We start from the raw sequence: 23,232 nt of genomic DNA on the forward strand, positions 1-23,232 counted from the left end.
CGAAGTCAACGGATCAAATCTTCACTCAAGAGTTTGGAGAAGATCACAAAATTGGTTAAAAGATCAAAATCAACAATTTCTGGGTGAAAAAGACGTGTAAAATTTGATATTGTTTAAATGGACGAGAATGTAAAAATAGTCAGGATGTAAACAGTTTCATCTTATCCATTTTCAAATACTTTTTCTTATTTTTAATTTATATCAGGATGCATCCAGTTTTATTCTCGCTATTTTTTAAGTTTAAGCCAGGATGAATCTACTCCCTCCGTTACTTTTTAATAGGCCAGTTTGTATAAATAAAAATTTCAAAAAAATAGGCCAGTTTCTAAATTGGGAAAGTCAAATGTTACTTTAATTTTTTGGGACCACTTGCAGTTCACTTCTTTTGATGACAAGTGTCATGGGGGACCATTCCACTTCACTTCTTTTATTGACAAGTGTCATGAGGACCACTTCACTTCTTTTATTGACAAGTGTCGTGAGGACCACTTTCAATGATTACTTCACTTAATTTCCTTAATTTTCTCTAAAAACCAAATCAGCCTATTAAAAAGTAACGGAGGGAGTAGTTTCATTCTTGCTACTTTTTTGTTGTTCATTTCACCCATATTAATATTTACTTATACATTAAAACCACGTTTTAAAAGTATTTGGACAAATGACTCATTTTCAAAAGGAGATCTCATCAAATACTCCTCTTATGTAAATTAAAGTTTAAATTCTTAATGTATCTTCTTTCTTATTAAAAATGAAAAATCCTAAAAATATAAAATATACAATATACATCCAAGATTATAAAACTAGAATGCCTTTCGTTATAATCTAATATGTAAGGAACCAAAAAATAAATAAATAGCTAAACAGAGTCATATACGTGTTTGCGCATCTCCATATTTTTACCGAATTACCCATAATAAACCGATTTGTTATGAATTTTTCGTTTTATTTAGCCGGATGAAACGCCCATTTTTGGCTATCCGAGTTGTTATCTGTCGACATATTGCTAACTAGGCTCAAGAGGTATTACGTAGCCTGGTGTAATTCCTCCTCTCTAGTTAATAAAATCATTTTCTTCTCTTTAGTCTCTCTACACGACCACACGTATAAAAAGGTCAAGCGGGTAAGTCGGTGTATTTTTGGCCAATGTCCTACGTAGATTTACTGGATCGATCTATCCAAAATTCCTTGTCGGCCTCCCTTGTAACGCCACATGTCATGGACTCCTCTATGTTGAAACTGACGTTTACATAGTGTTCCCGTACGGGTGAAAAGAAAATAAGACCAAAAAGTGTGCAGTGGTCCGACGGACCAGTTGATATTGCGGCGTCAACAAAATCAAGTGAAGAGATTCTTCTTTCGAACTTTTTTTCGCTGACTTTGACATAATTTCACCGACCGTCTCACGTGCATACTAGCAGTAAGGTCACCTGCCAACTAATTGCTTTTCCCACCGCCCACCACTTTTCGAATGTTATAGTGATCATAAGTATGGTTTTTAAAAGCGTACGCTTCACGCTTCGGAGCGTACGCTTCGCATTTCAACGTTCCGTTCCGAAGCGGTCATATTTCATGAAGCGTATGCTTCACGCTTCAGAGCATACGTTTCGCTTTAAATTTCAGCATTTCGTTCCGAAACGGTCATGTGAAGCGCATCTTTCATGAAGCTTTAAAAATTTCGCCTAATTTTTAAATCTTTTAAAAGAAAAGTATGAATTTTTAAGAGAGAATTGAATGCCCCACCTCCCACTCATCTGGAGTAGGTTGAACTGGTGTACACAACGCTTTGTTTTTAATAAAAATTACTTATATAAAATTTATATAGATATTATCTTCCTAATAAATTTATAATTACTAGTTACAACTAATTTATTTATAAGAAAACATCCGCTTCAAACATCAACCATGAAGCGACGCTTCACGCTTCGACATACGCATTGCTTCAAAAACGCTTCACGCTCCGCTTCGCGCTTTCAATACCTTGATCATAAGAGAAGAATATTTTCGAAGGTTATAGTGATCATAAGAGAAGAATAAAATGTACATAATTGTATCAGGGTAAAAATGTAAAATGGATTGTGTCACCACCCTCATAACTAAAGCACAACATGATACATCACGTGACCTGGCACAATATTGCACCTCATGCTATCTTCATGTGGTGTGTTCGGCTTGACTAATCGGCATGATAACAAAACACAACATGCAGCATCGATAAGCACGAAGTACAACACATCACGTTAAAAAAGCATGTCAATATAATTTTCATTAGATCCACTGAATTGATGACTTCTAAATGAAATTTAATAACCCCTTGTAACAATTTTGTAAATATGAAAGATGAAAAGAATGTTATTTGTTTGATTTGAGAAAAAATTATGATGAAAAAGGCATATATTTTTTCCTAAATTTTTATTGGTATAAATTAGAAAACAAGCAAATTTATTTAAAATCAAAAGCAAAGAAAATACAAGAAGATAGACCAAATGGTAAAACATTGTAAACCAAAGAGATAATATTAGCAAAAATTGGTAACAAGGTAGACCAGGGCGATCCATTCTCATCATATTCGGGAAATTCAAAAGTTGACCATTGGACCTGACCATGCCAAGAGGTGTGCACAATCATTCCTTTCTAAAACATGCGCATATGTATTGTGTTGATCGAGAAAATTTAAGCAGTTCATATATCCATTTCCTACGAAGCCACCAAAGTGGTTGAGTTAGCCATTGGCAGCTCACTGTTGTGGTACATCATATTCTATCCATAACATTTAAAAAGAACACTTATCGTGAAATCTGGTTTTACACGTAAATTTTATGTTTTAAAAGCATTTGAATAAAATTGTTTACCTAAAAAAAGGTTGTAGCGAGATAATAATGTTGTTGGAAAGTTTGATGTTACAGTGTAGCTATAGCGACACAACACTAGGTTCAAATTGTGTGGATCTTATTATGCTGGAGAGAAATGATAAAAATTCAGACACAACAAAAGATGCATTCATGATAATGTACTAGAAAACTTGTGTGCGAGAGTTCAGAGTTTTCAGACCTCACGAAAAGATGATTAAACTCTATGATATATTGTAAGCATTAAGCACTATAGGTTGTACTATAAAACTATCTTACCATCTTAAACCATATAAAAGAGTAGTTGTACATCCATCCAAAGAAAATCCATAATTTCCCTCGTTGAATTCTTTTGGAGATATGGCGCGGTCTTAAAAGTGAATATCATAAATCGTTAGAACCCCATATTTTCAAATCAGTTATAATCTATTCAATGCTATCTCTAAGTGGGTTAAGGTAAATGGGGATTGGATAAAAATAAAATAAGGAAAGTTTCTACCTGAATTGTACGATTAACATGGAAGTAGTCAAATCAGAATTCTATATTCTTTCATAGATTTTTAATTTGAGCGACCTATAGATTCTTTGAATATCCAGAGATTTATAGCGATTTTAAGAGAGTATAATATAGAGTCTTTGTGACTTATAGATACAAATTTAACGGAATTTAGAGAGCTTTTATGATTTATAAAGACGAAAAATATATAATATATAATAAAAAATTCAAAATATCTACCAACTTTTTTATTATGCAAGTTACAATGTTAACAAAAGTACCATCAATAAATTATAAGATAAGTGTTGATCGTCATGCGGCACAAATGAAAGATAACGAGTGTATAGTGAATGTCAAACAACCAGAGTCTAGTTGCTTGACCATTGTAAAATAAATAAAAAGAAGACTTGTATGTGAATTTGATGCTTATTAGAAAATAACCCAAATTTCATATGTAGTCTCCAAAAATCTCACCTATTTAGGATAGATCTTTGCCATGCCTAATTTCTTAAGAAATTTCTCCAAAGTCTCTAAAATCTACAAATTCATGACTTATAATATAAATCCAATAACAAGGGTGTTTGAGTGATTCTTAAGAAATCTCAATTCAATAACATAGAGTTTTAAAGAATTAGAAAGACTTAAAAAGAAAAGAAAAAAGTCTTTATCCACTAACGAGATTAATTAGAAGACTCTCTTAAAATCTCTATTGACTAAAAATAGATTTGAGAACTCTCCAAGAGACCTTCAAACTCCGATTTGACTACCTCTATATAAGGTACTTATAAATGGTAGATAAATATGAACGATCGTGTACCTAAATCACTTATATGTAGTAAATGGTGTCCTTCTTTTTCAGGAAGTTTTTTACTTGGTCTTGCACCATTTTGAAAAGGGATACAAATGTTGTTGCGCATATCATGACTAAGAAATACCGACTCAGTGGTAGAGATGTATGGTTATCAGAGCCTGAAAAGAGATTTTCCCTTGTAATATTCAGTATTCATCTAATAAAATCTCCCTTTTCTAAAAAATAAAAAATCACGGATATGTAAGCGCCTACAATCTTCTTGGCGTATCTTGATTAGACCCGATCATGTTTGACGGAAATGTTGTAATTGCGAGAATAGTCCAGCATTCCAAATGTTTCAGGACATGCATTATTTCTTCTTGGATATTCGTGTTCCGTATTAGAAATGCACCTTTATCATGGTACATAAGATTCAGAGATGTAAGTGACGAATCAGGACATGACATAGAAAACACCCAGAAAGCAGAGATACAAATAAAAAAAGACCCCAACCTTATCACAACCCAATGAAATACATTTACATTTACAATTAGGAACTTACCGTAAGCTAAATAGTTAATCCAACAAAAAAAGTATGTTTTATCATAGTGGATCTTGCAGCTTGATTCATAGTCATACCTTTCCGGTTCTTAAGTCTAGAATCAAAAGAATGTATTATAGTTTTGAAAGATTTAGTTTTGGTTCTACCAAGAAGCAGACCAAAATCTAGATATTTATCTATGTCATTCATTTCATTCATGTTAAGTTTTTTTGCAAGATTATGCTTAACACAAGGACCAAATTATGACTGAAATAAAATTGGACTTACCAAAATGCAACATTTGACCAGAGACCTTTCCAAATTGGTTCTAAAGATTCATGATACCAGCTACATTATGCTATCATCTATAGTAAAAATGAGGATGTCATCAGCAAACATGAGATGGGTGATACCTGGAGCATTTCTAGCTTCCTTAACACCAAAAATCATGTGATTAGTTTCAGCATTTAAAATAAGCCTAGAAAGATATTCTATATAAAGGATAAAAAGATAAGAGGAAAGGGGATCCCCTTTCCTAATACCTCCAATAGGATAGAAACTGTTATTAGAAGAGTCATTCATAAAAATGGAAATCTGAGTGGTAGAAATGCATTGTTCAATATATCTGCCAAATTTATTATCAAAACAAATTTCCGAACATACCCAATAAAAAAGAAAGATTAATTGGGGGATATGGAAAGTAATTGTGGGATATTTTAGTGTTCATGCCGGCATTCCTCATAAAAAAAGCACTATAGTCTATCAAAATCCTTTGAGAGACCAAGTTTTGTAGCCATAGTACCGCTTTACCCCTCTTTATGCTTCATGGTGTGGATCATCTCAAGAACAACTATAATGTTACCATGAATGGATCTTCCTGGTACAAAAGCAGCTTGATAAGGTGAAACCAAGCGTTTCGGATTGGGCTTTATTCTATCAACTAGGATATTAGATATCACTTTAAAAATTGTGTTACATAAACCAATTGATATAAAATCAGCAAGACTTTTGGAATTATCAGTCTTAGGAATCAAAGACAAATAGTTTTTATTGAACTCAGTAGGCATATACCTAATAAAAAATAAACTTTGAACACCTTCTACCATATCCTTACCTACAATATCCTAATTGCATTGGTAAAGCCCTGTTCTGAATCCATCTAGGCATGGAGATCTCCAAGCAGACATATGCTTGATGGTAAGATGTATTTCATTACTAGTGGGAATTCTAGAAAGATTGTGATTATCCTGGACAATCATAATAGTGGGTATAATGTCAAAGGTATCATAGAAATGCAAGGATTAGTAGTATTACTCACAGAGCTAAAATGAGAAACAAGTGTATTAAACCTGGCTAAATTGGGGCCTATGCCACTTAATTAGGGCCTATAGCTACATGAAAAAATAGGGTCACTAACTAGTAATTTCTAGAAACCCCTTAACAACTATTTATGTTAATACCTAATATACCCTTATTAAATTAGTGATGATTAATTAAGTTGGTATTAGTTAAATTAATTAGTGTTTGAGTTTGATTATAGTGTTAGGATTAGAGTAGAAATTCATTTCCTCTTTTAAGATTTGGAGGGAAAGACGAAGTAGAGGGAAAAAAGAAAAAACTAGGGTTTGTGATTTTGTTAGCAAAAATCAAACTTTATAGTGATGATGAAGACTCTAGTAGTGATGATGAAGTGGGTGCATCAGATTATCATGATTTCGATCCTACCGAATTGGATAATTTGTTGAATGAAGAAGAGAATGTCAACCAAATAATGCTTGAGGATATTATTCAAGCACAAACACAATTTCGTCGGGAAGAAGAAGGTGATAATGCTCTTAATAAACATGTATGATTTGTAACGATCTACAAACATGTATTTGCATGTCCCAATCGCCCAAAAAGGGAAATATTTTCAAAAATTTAACCCAGAATCGGTTTATTCGATAGAACGACATAAACCGATTCTGGGTAAAACCCCCATATTGGGTACGACAATCGGTCTTTGTTCATAACCACATAAACCGATTGTAGTAAGATTTTTGCCATGATGGATACGTGACGAAAATCGGTTTTTGTTGGTGATGTGCATAATCCGATTTCTTCACTTGAATAATCATGTAGAATATACGAAGTTGATAATCGGTTTATTTTCGTGTATATGTAATCCGATTTTGGAGAAAAAATTTCCAGGAGAAATGTGAACAAAAATCGGATTACATGATACGAGACGTGGACCGATTGTGAACTTCGAATTTTTTTGACAATTCGTTAATCGGTCTTTAAAGTTGCACATATAAACCGATTCCTAATAATCCGTTTAATCGACTGTAACGTATAAACTGATTTTGAATCATCAACTTGTTGATATTTGTTGTAGATTGTTGTGGAGTTTGAAGAAGATCAGCTCAAACTCGTATCTCTGCTGGGTCATGATACCTCTACCCACTGTTTCACCGATTTGGAATGGGAAGATAGAAACGATGCAAAGCAATGGTTTATAGACAAGGGAATAGAGATCAAATGCGCGTTAGTTTTAGGTCGTCATCCAAGTGAAGATCGTTTGAAACTTGTTTGTGAGAGAGGTGGAAAGAAAGAAAGTCACAGGGAAAAGGACCGAATGTACGTGAAGAAGATGACAAGGGAATACATTACTAAATAAAGATGTATGGTTGCCCGTTTAATATTATCATTAATAGACCCAAGAGACCCGATGGTAGTAAGGTATACAAGCTCTCTAAAGTGCTGAATGGTTGTCATAATCATAATGATCCGGAATCTCTTATTGGACACGCGGACGTTTGTGGGTTAAAATCACATCAATTGGAAACGGTGAGGTCGATGAAAGTTTGTAAACCAAGTGACATCCTTAGGAAGATTAAGGAGGATTATAAGAATAACTTGTCCACTTTGAGGCAAATTTACACGGCAAGAGAAGCCTTTAGGAGGAGGTAATGAGATAGTAGAGCGGTTATGGAACAATCTCAGTGGTTAGCCGATAAACACGGATACACAATGAGGAAGCAAGTATTGGAATGCAAAGTGACTCGTATTTTCTTGGCGCATCCGGATATGATCAAGTTGGCACAATGCTTCTATCAAGTTTTGTTAATAGATTGTACATACAATACCAACAAGTACAACATGCCGTCGTTAAACATTACTTGTCATACTTCCAACAAGCAAACTTTCTCGGTAGCATTGGGGTTTATGGATCGGGAGAATGATGTGAGTTTTACTTGGAATCTAGAGACCCTGAAGGTGATATACCGTGGTGATCAAACTCCTAGGATCATAGTAACGGATAAGGACCAAGCACTAATGAATGCCATTGGAGTGGTTTCTCCGGATGCTAAGAATTTTCTTTGCACATGCACATACAATGCAATATTAGAAGTAATTGTAGGGGTCATATCCAAAAGCCAAAGCCACAAAAAGGTACCGCTCGTGAAAAGGCCTAAGATGAGCGTCTTCAAAAACTAACTCCGGAACAAAGATAGGAGGACAAGAAGAAAAGGAAATCGGAGTATGAAGCGAATGGGTTATTATGGAAGGATTTTCAACATCATTGGGATTTAGTGGTGCACTCAATGTCTGTGTCCGAGTTCGAATACTACTTGGAGACTTTTATTGGACTATGGAAGAAAGATTATGAGAAATGTGTGGTTTATTGCTTGAAGGAATTGTTGGATCCGTACAAGGAAAAATTTGTGTATGCTTACACCTACCAACACATGCATTACAAGAATGAGGCGACAAGTATCGCGGAAGGATCTCATGGACGTTTGAAAAGCTTGCTCCCAGGGAGCCAAAACACCATGGTTACGGTACAAGAATCCATCCATGAATACACCAAGGCCGATATCATTAAGATGACCGCTCAAATGGAAGAGAGTAGGATGAAATCATCACAAGCTACAAAGATTACCATTGGTTGATTAGACGTTTAAACTATAGGTGTCTCGTTGGGCTATCATTTATATGATGAAGGATTACAAATATTATGTGGAAAAGAAGATGTGGAGAAGAAGAATTGTATGTTAATGTATGACAATGGCGGCCTTTGGATCGTGTCGTCACATGATCGCGAAGTACCAACAAAGAATTCCTTTTGAAATCATTGATCCGTTTTGGAAGCAACTTGCTTTCAAACCACCCCCAACCGAAGAACCACTCGAATCCTTTGTGGACACGGATATTGGAAGAGAACTCATCGAGAAATTCGCAAAAAAGGATGGTTTGGGACGAAAGGTTTTGATGTACGACTTAAAACTACCCGCGAACCCCCACATGGTACCAGTCGGAGAACCAACGGCGCTACCGCCGACGGGTACCAACATGGATAGGAAGGAGGAAAGGAACGAGTTTAAGGTTGCAATGCGTACCGGAAAAAACCCGTTATTGATTCATAAAATAATCTTTTCTCGACATGAGAATGAAGATGCTAAATATGAAGAGGTGAAGGTTCCAAAGAAAATGGGTCGACCGAAGAAGGGTGAAAGCGGGACAAGTAGCGCACAAGCCAAGACAAATATTTCAAACATTCCTTCACAAATTTAGAGTGAAGAGTCTCCGACTAAGAGGAAAAGGGGTCGACTGAAGAAGGGGGAAAGCGATACAAGTAGCACACAATCCAAGCCAAATGTTTCAAACGTTCCTTCACAAATTGAGAATGAAGAGGCACCGGTTAAGAGGAAAAAGGGTCGACCAAAGAAGGGAGAAAACGGAACAAGTATTTCACATATGGTCCTTTCAACTGATCCAATCGCTCCTTCGCAACATGAGGATCCAATCGATCCTTCTCAAGAAAGTCAAGCGCCAAACAATCTCTTCATATTGTAATTCTTTTTTTCACTATTATTGTTCCTTCTCAAAAGAGTCAAGCGAGTACAACACGAGTATCAAGGATACGTGCATGGAAGGGACAAGCAAGACAAAAAGATTTTATGATGACTATAAGGGATGCTCTTGGTGATGGAAGCACGCCTAGGGATGAACGCGGTAGACCCCATCAAACGTGTTACACCATATTCAAGGAGTATTACTCGAAACTTCCTGGAATTGTTAACCCCTATGTGTTACCTACTGACGACGTGGATGCGAATGGGAATTGTGGTTATCACGTTGCGTCGTAACAAATAGGCCATATAAGTTTGGCGGACGATGAGGATCTAAACCAATGTCAATACTTTAGAAAGATGATGTTCTTGTGCTTACAAGAAGACAAGGAATTTTACATTTCGATGATGAAGGAAGGAAAAACAAGACAAGACAAAGAATTGATTTTTGAAAAAAATGGTTGCTAGAGTACAAGGTCCAAAGGGGAATAAACCAATTACCCGATAGTATTGGATGCATATGCCTCTATGTGGTCATCTCTTGGAGGAAACGTGGAGTTGCATTGTTCATCTATTTGGTAAGGGATCATGCTACACATACGCATCAAAATACACCATTTGAGATGAATCGCTTAAGGATCGGAGAATTGTTTTATTCAACAATAACAACATGCATTATATCAGTCTTAGATTACGTGATGATTGTCCATTACCACCGGTAGATGGGTTTCATGAGGTCTCGGAGGTCACCAAGGAGTGGATAAAACGGGTTGTAACGGATCGTGCCTGTTTCAAAAGTGGGTGTTACATTTTTTTTGGAATGGCAATGCGGCCGTTACGTATTCTTGGTCGTAACGGCGTCAGTTGCAGCTCAGGGCCGTTACGAAATGACACGTGGTAACAGCTGAGGGCCTTTACGATTTTCTTGTAACAGCATGGTCGAACATCCTCAAGCCGTTACTACGTGGCACATTAGTAACGTTCTTTAGCCGTTACTACGTGGCATGTTGAAAAAGCTTCTGGCCGTTACGAATTTTTTCGTAACAGTAAAAGGGTTACTGCCAGTCAATATTGACCTGGTCAAAATTAGTCAATACTGACCAATTTTGGTCAAGTCAATATGACTGGCAGTTCACTTTCTGCCCAAATTCCAAAATATCCTGCATACACCCGTTCATCATCCACATTCAACAATAGCATCTTCAATCAATTCACATAAACATTCATATCGATACTCATTCAATACTTATCAAAAAGGAAAACAAATTCTTGAAGTACCAAAAAAATTCTAAGGGAATATGTAGAAACTTTCTAAGTTCAGTTCATTCTCACTTATATCAAGTTCATTCCTATGTCCTAAGGGAGTACAAGTTCTTTGTAGTACAAAGATCATGGACACTTGATTCTGCAGCAAACATACCTGGTATGTGTGGTAGAACACTTGGTTCTCCAGCTGGCATCTTTGATGAATCCTTCCCATCTCTGCAGAAAATCTTCACTCAGTTCTGCACCAGGCACAGTTTCCATATCCGAGATGATCTTTAATAAACAGGTAACACATGTGAGTAACATATCATCATTGAACTTGATGACATTTCTAGACGCCATATGCCCATACTTATCATAAATCTTCTTATACAAAGTATTGTACTCTTCTGGAATCTTTAAGTAGTCCACAAATTCAAATTCTTCCACTCTCCCTTGAGCGTAAGTGCTTGTAGACCCTGCAGGGGAAGGAGTCACATCTACAGAAGTCAAAGTTAATAATAAGGTGGAATCAGGAGCTTGGCATTTGGAATAGGATATGTTCATTGTAGCGTCCACGGGTTCCTCAACAAGCTCACCCACTTCAAGCGATTCAACTCCAGTAGTGTGCGCTTCCGAACAAGACAAAAAAACTCTCTATGTGTACATCATTTCCATGCAAGTCATTCACAGTGGTCTGGAGAACGTCAGTCTCATTCTCTCTTGCCCCGGATTCCTGGGTTGGGAGGATGGGGATGGAAGGCATCATAGGTTCTGACAAAGGAAGATTTTCAGATTCAGCATTACAAATTCCTTTTCCATCGGGAGGGTGTGATTCTTTCCTACTTATCTTTCTCTTTTTGGACAGATAGACATGAGCCTGTAATTTTTGGAAATACAATCAAATGTCTAATACTAGGAAGGGTATAAACTAAAAAAACTAAAGAGGGCAAGAAAATGCGAGAGAAAGGAGAAACGACTACACATTATCTATAGTGTGTGAAGGACTAGCGATATATCAGACAAAAATTCCCAAGGAAGATATCTGAAGTGTATGTTACCAGATCCTCCAAACGGCGAGAAGCATTTCTGTCTGGAGACAACTCCCAAGCTTCATCACCCTCTCCATCTGAATCTATGTCTAGATAAAACTCCCAATCTTCATCACTCTCTCCATCCAAATCACTATCTGGAGACAAGTCCAAATCTTCATCTCTATCTCCATCCCTGACCCTCTTCTCCAGTATCCTATCTAAAGTTGTTTGACGTATTTCAATTGGTGTCATCAGGCTCTGTTCATCTTCATCAAAAGGATCGATGAATGATCCAGTAAGCTGTAAACGGAACAAACAAACTTTAAAATCAAACAACGATCATTATACTCTGTCAGGTTACCACTATGCTTAGAAATAAGGTATCTGCGGAAATCTCTCATCTTTCAACACACAAAGAATTATGCAAGCCAAAAATTACCAGTACAAAGTCAACACTTAGCAAACCTGCTTAGTTTTATGTTTACAGTAAACGTATTGACTGCATCTGCTATGCGCCTACCACTAGCACCTAGTAATTCGGGTCCGGCATTCCAAAACTGCCATGTAACTATTTTTAAGGCTTCTTGATTATTCCTAATCGAAACATGGAGGAAGGTTTGGCAGAAGATAAGAGTGAATGGATCATTGTGCTACATGTAAATATAATAAAAATCCATGAGGATATCTCTGTTACAACTAACAACAATCCATGAGGATCACTCTGGAACTACTTACGTATATCGTGTGACTATAAAGACTTGAGTGAATGCGAACGCCAAGTTGTCTAATATGTACAAGTACACATAATTAAAAACATATGTATTGTCAACAATTGTCATCATGAATTGTGATCCCACGAAATTCTCAACAAGAAAATTCTTACCAACAAGACAACTAATCCAGCACCTGACTAGCCAAAGTTGAACCATGACAGAACTCTAGCATTCTTAATCCACATATAGTCATTGAATCAAGTGTTAAACATTTCAAACCGAATTTATCAAAAAGCAGTAGCAGTTGGGTAAGTAACATGTGAATTTGTTGAAACTCAAATAATCATATTCCTGAAATTTGTTGCATCCAAAAAGAGAACCATGTGCATTGTCTCTCTCACATCATTAGCTAGCATCAAAACTTCAGTCTCTAAGTAAGCAACTCCAGTCCATGATGTAACATTTACTTACATCTTGTTTCAGAGAGGTCATGCCGTCGTTCATTATCTTTTCAGCCAGCTTCCTAGTATTCCATCTCGCAAAACGAGGTTTGCATTTGCCTAGTTCACCTTCATTTTTGCTGATGGAGTGTGTAACTTCAGCAAACCAAAACTGAGAAAACAATAATAGAAGAAAAGTCAGTTGTGAGTCATTATTTGGTTTCCCCTCATAAACATTCAGCACAACAGATATTCAAAATTACTTACCAATATGTATACGATACAACCCTTTACTGAATTGTAGGGTTTCTCGGCTTCTTTTAAAGATTCCAGCAGCAGTCTGGTTAGCAACAACATTAAATCTGTTGTTAGATAGAAAGCATGGATCAATATTAAATCTGGTTTCCCCTCATTAGATAGAAAACATGGATCAAATACATTGTTAGTAGTCTGTTGAGCAACAACATTAAATCTTAAAGGGGTTAATGCATATATACATGCCCTAACAGCAGAGTATATCAAGATGGTACTCTTACTTGCACAGGATACATAAAATGAACTATATAAGAACTTTCTGGCTTTCTAAAAGCTTTTAAAACTTTTACTTTCATGAGGGATAACAGAGCTAAAGTTGAGTACCTTCCCCCAATCACCTAGAGAAGGTGTAGCACTAGCATTCCAAGCTCAATCCTCCCTTCAATCATATGTGAACCCTAAAGAGATAGTCCCTGTACCAGCTTTTAAAAAGTTCATATAATCAGCACCATAGAAAGAGAATTCACCACGTTCTACAAATTTACAAGTATTTGAGGTTCAAATACTCAAAATTGATACCAAGTCAGAAATTACCTTTGTTATACTTTCTTTCCTTACTAACCCATGTCTTAGAACTGCAAAAAATTGTTGTGCAGGCGTTTCTACCCCTGATTTGTGTTCTTAACAACCTCAAATCTGACTTAAAAACATTAAAAATCCACAATACATCATACAATTCTAACTTAACTACTAACAATTGAAAACCGTATAAATCCATTTCAACTACAAAAAATTGAAAAAACTCCATAAATCCAATAAAGAAATATTCAGAATCCAAAACATAAGATAAAAGAAAAGTAAAAGGATGGAGATTGAAGTAGACCTGTTTGTTGCTTTCAACACCAATAGTACTCCATGGTAGAACTTACGAGGCATACACTTAAGAATATCAAGGATTTTTTTGAATCACAGCTCTGTCAATGAATGTTCTTCTAGATCTAGTGATATTAATAGGGTTTTCTGAATTGATTCAGAGAAACATATGAAAAAACGAATCTAGGGTTTTCAGTTGAGAAAATCAAACGAGTATCTATTGGGAAAATCAATAACAGATCTGTGAAATTGAAACTGAAACCGAAATCGAAACCAAAACTGATAATGAAAATCTAAGTATCTTGGGTGAAGAAAAAGAAAGGAAGAGAGGCGGAGGAGAAAACAGAAAGAGAAAAAGAAAATGAGTAATGAAAAATCGATTCAAGGATGGAGGAGAAAACCCTAATGCAGGGGAGGAAATATCCTTTGCTATTTACTCTTCTTGGGTGGAAAAAGAATAGCAAGCATGTGAATGGCACACGCACAAACTACAAATGTTACGACCCAAGTGTGACCAAGCGTGTGAGTGGCACGCCTATAAAAAATTTCGTAACGGCCAGACCATATTACGAAATTTTTGTAACGGACATTTGTAACAGGAAATTTGTAACGGCCCAATATCTGTTACGAATTCTTGTTACTAATCCGGGAATTTGGTGTAGTGGAATGTGGGATGGTTCATAATTATAGCGTGGTTTTTTGCCCGTCAGTTTAATGAAAGGACCCCAGCCAACTTCAATCCAAAATATAGTATGATCTTTAGGATCTTTAGAATTTAAAAGTTTCTAATCCATTCGGTTTCTTCAACAACATCCTTCATTCTTTCCCTTATTTGGAATTGCTCTTGACCTTTTTTCTTTGCCTTGAGTTTCTCTTCATATTTTTCGCAGCCGATGACGATGATATGGTTTCTTCTGTAGTTATTTGTTTGCTTAACACTTCATCCATTACATTAACATATTTGTTTGTAGTTGTTTGTTCGCTTCTTTTGCGTATCTCTTCTTCCATTGCCGCAATTGAAAAAAATGAAAAAATTAGCCATGGTGGACTTGCTGTTTATTGGGATAACTCCACTAAGTTAGATATTATTCATCAAGATGATAACCAAATTGATTGTCTGATTTGGATTGAAAGTTCTAAGTCTGAATGGCTCCTCACTGGCATGTATGGATCTCATCATCAACAAAAAAAAGATCTTAGTTGGTCCCTAGTCCAGAAAATGTCTCCCATTGTCACATCTCCTTGGATTATTGTAGGAGATTTAAACATGATCCTCTCTTCCTCTGAAAAAAGGAGTGGCAATACCCCAAACAAAAACTTCATTACTACTTTCCAATCTATTTTCAACTTCCTAGGAATGAATGATATAGGTTTTGTAGGATTTCCCTTCACTTGGTCTAATCAACAAACTGGTAGACATCACATAGAAGAAAGACTTGATAAAGGTATGGCCAATGGCAAATGGTCCATCCTTTTCCCTAATGCTAAACTCCATCATCTCCTCCACATAGGCTCTGACCACTCTCATATTTTCTTAAACACTGATGCTCAGCCTCATCCTGGTCATAAACCATTCAAATTTTTTGGTCTCTTCTTAGAAGAAGAGAGTTGCAGGAATGTCATCAAAAAGAGCTGGAATTCTGAAATTCCAGGGTCTCATGCTTTCCGCGTTGTTAATAATCTTCTCAATGTCAAAACTGAAGTTCAAAAATGGAACAGACATCATCTTGGTGAATTCAATCTAATATTAAATCTCTATCCATCACTCTCAAGGAATTCCTTGCCAATCCTCTTAATAGATTAGATGATCCTCTTTTAATCAGTACTACAGCTAGTCTCAAAAAGGTTTTTGATTACGAGGAAGAAATGCTAAAAATTAAAGGTAAAGAAAAATTCATAGCCCTAGGCGATAAGAATACTAAATTCTTTCATCAAAATATGGTCATTAGAAGTAGGAGAAACAACATTGATGGGCTCTACTCTTCTAACAATATTTGGATGGAGGGAAGAACTAAGATTGGTATTTGTCTTAACTCTCACTTCCAAGAACTTCTCAGCACTTCTTCTCCTGTTAATGACTATGACATTGTCAATCTTGTCCAAACTGTCATTACGGATGATGACAACATAATTCTTATGTCGCCGCCTACTGAAGATGAGATTAACAAGCCCTCTTCGGTTCGCCTCCCAATACCAGCACGGGCCCGGATGGCTTTCCAGCTTGCTTCTTTCAAAAAAATTGGAATCTCGTCAATTCTGACATTACGAAAACTGTGCAGGCTTTCTTTGTTAGTGGTCACATGCTAAAATAACTAAATCAGACTTTTATCTCTCTTATTCCTAAATTGCACCATCCCACTACTCCAAGTGATTATAGGCCTATCAGTCTCTGCAACATTATTTACAAAATTATCTCCAAAGTCATAGCCAATAGATTAAAACCCCACTTGGATATATTAATCTCACCGTACCAAAGTTCTTTTGTTCAGCAAAGACAAATCTCGGATAATGTCCTCGTGGCTCATGAAATTATCCATTCCATGAGAAAAAGGGAGGGGGGAAGGCTTCATGGGGCTTAAGATTGATATGACCAAGGCCTTCGATAGGGTTGAATGGCCCTTTCTTATGGATATCTTAAAGCGCATGGGGTTCTCTTCTGCCTGGTGCAACCTGATATTCCAATGTGTTAGCACTAGTACCTCCAGAATTCTAATTAATGGTATTCCTAGCACCTCTTTCAAATCCACTAGGGGTTTACGGCAAGGGGATCCTCTCTCTCCCTATCTGTTCATCCTCTATATGGAATCTTTCTTTAGAACTCTTTCTAATGCTGAAGCTGTAGAAACTATCTCTGGTTTCAAAATATCTCCAAAAAGCATGCCTATTAGTCACCTTCTTTTTGCGGATGACTGCCTGATTTTTGGAAAAGCCACCACCAAGCATAGCAAAGGTCTCTCTCTTGGGAAAAAATCATCAACATCTTAAAAGTTAAAAAAATATCCTTAGACGACAAATACCTAGGCACTCCTTTGTTTACTAACAAATCCAAGATTGTCTGTTTTGAAAATGTGGTCGGAAAAATGGAAGTTAGACTAAAAGGCTGGGTAAGCAGAAAGGTGTCGCCAGCTGGTAGGAATGTCCTAGCTAAAACGACCCTCGAATCTATTCCTGTCTACTCCATGTCCTCTTTCCTCCTTCCCAAAACCATAAGAGAGTTGAAGGTGTTGTTCGCGATTTCTGGTGAGGAAAAGATACTAGGAAAAGAGGTTTCTACCCTAAAGCCTGGAAAGGCCTATGCAAATCCAAGGATAAGGGTGGTACTGGGGTTAAAGACATGGGAAAAATGAACCTTTCTCTGATTGCCAAAAACGTCTAGAGGTTGTTTACTCAGCCTAACTCTCCGTGGGATAAAAACATGAAAACCAGATATTTCCCATTCTCTAATCCCTTTCATTCTTCTTGCAATTCCAGATCCTCTTGGGCCTGAAAAGGTGTCCATAAAGGCCTTATGATTCTCAAATAGCATTGCTTTCGTGAAGTTGGAGGTGGCCTTAGCATTAACATCAGAAAAGACATTTGGTTACCTGATCAACTAGAACCTTTTGATCCTTCAAGTTTAGATGTTGCAACCCAAGGAGTTTATTTAGTTGCTCATCTTCTTATTAGTGAATCTTGGAATATCCCCCTCATTTGTTCTCTATTATCTCCCTCCTAAGTTCAGAGTATTCTTGCCATAAAACCCAACCCCAGTCAGCCTGACATTCTAAGATGAAATCATTCCGATGATGGTATCTTCACTACTAAATCTCTTTACAACATTATAGATAAAGTTGATGCCAAGATTGTCAACAAAACTTCTTCTAAAATCTGGAGACTCAGTGCTCTTCCTACGATCCAAATGTTCGCTTGGAAGCTCTACTCTAATATTCTTCCTTTTCGTGGCAATCTGTCCAAGTACATGCAACACATAGATCCTACTTGCACCCTGTGTAGTAATGCTATTGAAACCGCTGCACATGTTTTCCTGCACTACCCCTTCACTAGAGCTGTTTGGGGTAGCTGTAATCTTAGCCTAGATAATACTACTTCCCGAACAAAGTTGCTTCAACTGGTGCAAAGCCTGGTTTTCTTTTACTCCTTCCAGTACCCCCCTTGGTAATTGGCCTGAACTCTGTGCTACAATCACCTGGTTTACTTGGAAAGCCAGATGTGACTGGGTGTACAAAGGCGTTACTCCCAACCCTCTTTTTACTGGTACTCAAATTATCAACCACCTGAACTCCATCTCTAAATTACATCAGCCATCCAATTTTCCTTTACCCAGTAACAACAGCCCATCTAGACACACCTTAAACACCAGTTGGCCTACTTTTGCTTTTAACACCCACTATGACAACATAACTGAACTCACTAGGATCAGCTCTATTATTTATGATGCAACATGGAGAACCATTGGAAAAAGAACCAACACTGTCTGTTTTGAATCTTTTTAATAGTTTTAGTAACATTTTGTGTAAGGATCTACGATCCAAAAAACATGTAGACTTATCTTATTTGGCGATGAGAGGGAGACCAATCCATGATCCGCTTGTCTGGATCCAGAATGGTTTCTTCACTCTCTAATTGTGTCTGACTTTTTATCTCTATCAAAAAAAAAAAAAAAAAAAAAAAAAAAAAAAAACAGTTAAGCAGGGGTACCATTAATATCAACCATCCAAGTAATGTCAAGTTGGTTTTTAAATGGAAAATGCCCCTTCCACATGGAAAAATTTAAAAAGTCTCCAACTATTTCTAGTAATTATTTTAGTAACAAGCAATATATGACATAGATTAAAACCGTCTTCACTTGAATGAAAAAGTTTGGATTGAGTGAAAAACCTCTTCCAATCCAGATTCGATGGAGCCATATCCGATCACCTAGAGGTGCACAATGTCTTCATTTTACACTTGGATGGGTACTGTAACCGTTTAAGTAGTGACCTTTTGGGAACAGAGGCCCCCAAAAAAAAAAAGATTGCTTAGAGGCAAACAGTACTCAGGGCCGGCCCTGCACTGTCTGCCGCTGCATTATATATACCTGCCTTACACAATAGGCAAACATATACATCTCCCTTTTCCAAACTGTTTTCTGATCGGCCTCTCTCTCTCTCCCAAAGTTTATAAAACCCCGACTCAAGTTTCTTATTTGTTTATGTTTCACTCAGTCCATCTTCAAACTTTTCAATTGGCTTCTTTCTTTCTCCAAATAACATCAAAGCAATCCATTCTTCTTGACATCTCTCTCTCTACTTGGTGACTCCGTTTTGAGAAATTGATCAAAGATCAAACAGCACTAATTCATGGATTATAAAATGGCAATTCATCATCAAACACCAAGCAATTTAGAAGGAGAAAGTAGTACAGCTAGTAACTTATCTCATGAACTGTCATATTCATCGTCCCAATCTGATCAACAACTACAGACTAAAAAAATTGCTATCTCAAATCAAGAAGAATCTGAGGAACCCACAACAGGAAAAAGAATGAGAGATGGTGGAAACCATCCAACATACAGAGGAGTGCGAATGCGTAATTGGGGTAAATGGGTATCAGAAATTAGAGAACCAAGAAAGAAATCAAGGATCTGGCTTGGTACATTTCCGACACCGGAAATGGCAGCACGAGCACATGATGTTGCTGCTTTAAGTATCAAAGGTAAAACTGCCGTTCTTAATTTCCCTGAACTCGCTTCTTCACTACCTCGTCCAGCTTCTACATCACCTCGTGATATCCAAGCTGCTGCTACTAAAGCTGCATTAATGGAAAACTTAAATAATTCAGTATCATCGCCGTCTCAGTCATCAACAGCATCATCACCCTCATTATCACCATCAACGTCCTTTTCATCTCTATGTTCTGCTATTCCAACAGCTACATCCTCTTCTTCGGATACTTCGGTATATACTACTACAACTGATGAAGATGAATTAACTGAAATTGTTGAATTACCTCAACTTAGTTCTTATTTCGACGAATCACAAGAATCACAGCAAAACGACTACATCTTTATCAATGATTCTTCTATTGATAGTAATTGGTTTTATCCGACTCCATGGCTACAAAGTCCTACAGATGATTGTGGGTTCTTATCTGATCTTCTTCCTGAATCTTCATTTTCTACCACATTTAACTCTTTGTTGTGGGATTACTAATTTAGTCATGTTTTATTCTTCGATTTTTATTTTTTTATTTTTATTTTATCTCTATTATATAGTGACATCGGCGGTTTTATTATGCGATGTTGCCGAAAGAGGATTGATTGCTATGGCATTTATAATACCAATTAAATTTCTCACGACTTACGAATAATCTACGCCTGATATGTGTTGATTGTCTGGTAAATGAAAACTACAACCCACCATTGGGGTGATTTTGTTCATTCAATCATTATTTAGACCCTCGGATTAATGAGCTCAGTTCGCGAACAGTCTTTTTTCTGACACTTCAACCTATGGTACATATACACCCACGAGATCAGACAAAGTTTGGAATACAGGAAATAGGATTGGACTATTTTTATTTACCTGCTTAGTCATGATTGAACTTCAATCACATCGTGCCACTTGCACGCAGCTTGTTCCCATGTTAGTCCGGACCTGACGTTTTGACGCTGAAGCCCTAGATTCTGAGGACGCATAACCCGTTGGGAAAAAAGAAGAAGTAAAGATGGCATGAACAAGATTTTACTACATCCAAAATGTTGGGTATTTTCCATCATTTTCAGTTTAATTTCAACTGTATGTATATGTTAAGGATCGAGCAAGAGAGAGGAGAGCATAAACGCGGAAGCATAAAAGACTACATTGATAATAATCTTGGTGTGCCTTTCTCATTAATTTTCTAGCTATTTATACAATCACAAGACTTGGCTCTCAAGGCACAAGACTTGGTTCTCAAGATATTCTATTCCTAATATAACTCACACAACTCTCCTAAATATAGTCTTTCCTATATTATTTCCTAATACCCTCCCTCAAGATGGAGCATGTAGATCACGAATGCCCATCTTGGACCAAAGAAATTTAACTTCGGTTTTCTTTCTTTCTTTTTTTTTTTCTTTTTTTTTTTTTTTTTTTCTTTTTTTTACCCTAAAACGAAAAACAATAGAACTTCTCTAACTCTTTCTTCTTCTCCTCTCTCTTCCTCTCACCTCGCTCTGACACCATGTTAAGGATCGAGCAAGAGAGAGGAGAGCATAAACGCGGAAGCATAAAAGACTACATTGATAATAATCTTGGTGTGTCTTTCTCATTAATTTTCTAGCTATTTATACAATCACAAGACTTGGCTCTCAAGGCACAAGACTTGGTTCTCAAGATATTCTATTCCTAATATAACTCACACAACTCTCCTAAATATAGTCTTTCCTATATTATTTCCTAATAGTATATTTGATTTTGTACAAGAAAAGTAAAACTCCCTTGTATGGCACTTGAATTTTGCACACAGATTAAGTAACAGTGAAGTTTCTTTTTTCTTTTATATCTATGCCGACAGTTTTCTATGAATGTTCGCTGATTTTCAATGTGTGTAGAATTCAACATGATAAAGAGTTTGTTTGAAATTTTGGTGAAAACATATGAAGATCTTTTACATAAAAGATAAAACCCTGTCTAAAATTTTACTTAAATCGGTAGTAAAAGTGCCACTTGCCTTCCCCACTCGTAGATTGACTAAAAATAATTTTGAAACCGGATTATGCTTTTTTACACCCTTAAATGAGATTTACCTTTGCATCCTTTTGCTTGACTCCACAAAATAGATTCTTCTTTATAACCCCTGTTCCCTGGAATCTTGACTCCGCCAGAAATTCAATTCATCTCACTCGAGAGTACATGAAAGATCACTTACAGCTTTTGAGTTGGTTAACAACGAAGCTGAGATTATATAAAAAGATAGGTAGCGATGTGGGTTTTAGACATGGAGCTTGGCTATTTTAGCCATGCCACAGGTCTGCTATGACCGGTCATGGTCATGACATGGTGGGTTTTTGGCTTTCCATTGATTTGTCAAATCTATGAATGCATGTATGATGGTGGTGGGGTACGTAATATTGATCATGGGTCTTATGATATTTCATCATCAGTAACGGGTGTTTCTGCCCCTTCAAACCACAAATCATGGATTTTCATCATGTATCCTTGTCAATAACGACCATAGAATATACATGGCCTGCCGAAGAAAATTGATGAGAGGAACAAATTTATTGAAGAATATCAAAATAAACCGGATAAATGCAACTGGGTTATATTCTAGCGCTCAGTCGAAGAATGTTTTACTTAAAACATCTGTACTCGAGACTGATCTTCTCGTCATGATTTCATCCAGAAGCTCCTAGTTTGGAGAGGACGTGCCAGCACCTTAATGCACGACATGCTATGTTAAGATTCGAGCACAACACTACTGTCACTACACAAAACACGCAAAATGACATAATACGATAAATTTATTTGTTGTGTTGTGCATGAGTAACCAGGGCACTGTCACAGCATAATATACTACACAGACAAGCACGACACACTGCATGCTTACCACTCTCCAATATATTCCATTTCGTGTTCTGCTGGCACGATTTACTTTCGTAAGTGGGGATAATTGGCCCGAACAACCCAATATCATTTTAGATATTTACTGTCGAAAGTTCAGCAGATTTCGCCTAGCTTTTCAAACCGTGAAAATTAGCATCAATAATGATGATAGAAAGTGAATGACAAAAAATTTAGGACATAAATTCACCGGCAAAGTGTAGTGCAGCCTGCAAACTTTAATTGTTTCCTGTACCAAAAAGAGAAAAATTAGAAATTATGGAACAGTGTTCTAATCGCAATGCAACATAGGATGATTTGTTTGTAAACAGTAAACCTATTGCAAAAAGTCGTGGATACCACTAACCTAAATTATCTGTTCTTAACGATAAGAAAAGAATAAGAGGATTTTACTTCCTTTTTTCCTTGTAAAAGATGAAGATTAATGATTTTTACAAGGTAAGTAAGATCAATACCTTAAAGTCTTCGAAGGCCAAAAAAAAAATAAAAAATAAATAAAAATTGTTGTTCGGAAAGACCAAGCAGTACAATGGATGATCTGCTATGGAGTGCGGAAGTAATCTTGCTTTATATTTTTTT

General features: G+C 36.6%; 2 protein-coding genes across 6 annotated transcripts; one reads left to right on the forward strand and one right to left on the reverse strand.

Annotated features, from left to right (window-relative positions):
* Positions 1-10,724: 10,724 nt before the first annotated feature.
* Positions 10,725-14,414, reverse strand: LOC113305770. 5 transcript variants are annotated; one of them, XM_026554773.1, is made up of 7 exons: positions 14,079-14,414; positions 13,790-13,891; positions 13,580-13,677; positions 13,208-13,302; positions 12,972-13,112; positions 11,815-12,087; positions 10,725-11,633 (listed from the first exon to the last, which is right to left on the reverse strand). In XM_026554773.1, the coding sequence occupies exons 4-7, from the start codon at positions 13,295-13,297 to the stop codon at positions 11,367-11,369; spliced, it is 771 nt and encodes a 256-aa protein (XP_026410558.1). In that variant the 5' UTR covers positions 13,298-13,302; positions 13,580-13,677; positions 13,790-13,891; positions 14,079-14,414; the 3' UTR covers positions 10,725-11,366. The 5 variants fall into 5 exon arrangements, with proteins under 5 accessions (XP_026410558.1, XP_026410561.1, XP_026410559.1 ...); XM_026554776.1 differs by having other exon boundaries at positions 13,208-13,280; positions 13,580-13,668; positions 13,790-13,895; XM_026554774.1 differs by having other exon boundaries at positions 13,580-13,668; positions 13,790-13,895.
* Positions 14,415-19,183: 4,769 nt separating this feature from the next.
* Positions 19,184-20,514, forward strand: LOC113304799 (ethylene-responsive transcription factor TINY-like). Its single transcript, XM_026553939.1, has one exon. The coding sequence runs from the start codon at positions 19,408-19,410 to the stop codon at positions 20,257-20,259; it is 852 nt and encodes a 283-aa protein (XP_026409724.1). The 5' UTR covers positions 19,184-19,407; the 3' UTR covers positions 20,260-20,514.
* Positions 20,515-23,232: the final 2,718 nt, after the last annotated feature.

The sequence above is a fragment of the Papaver somniferum genome, chromosome 8, assembly GCF_003573695.1.
Source record: "Papaver somniferum cultivar HN1 chromosome 8, ASM357369v1, whole genome shotgun sequence".
NCBI classification, from domain to species: domain Eukaryota; kingdom Viridiplantae; phylum Streptophyta; class Magnoliopsida; order Ranunculales; family Papaveraceae; genus Papaver; species Papaver somniferum.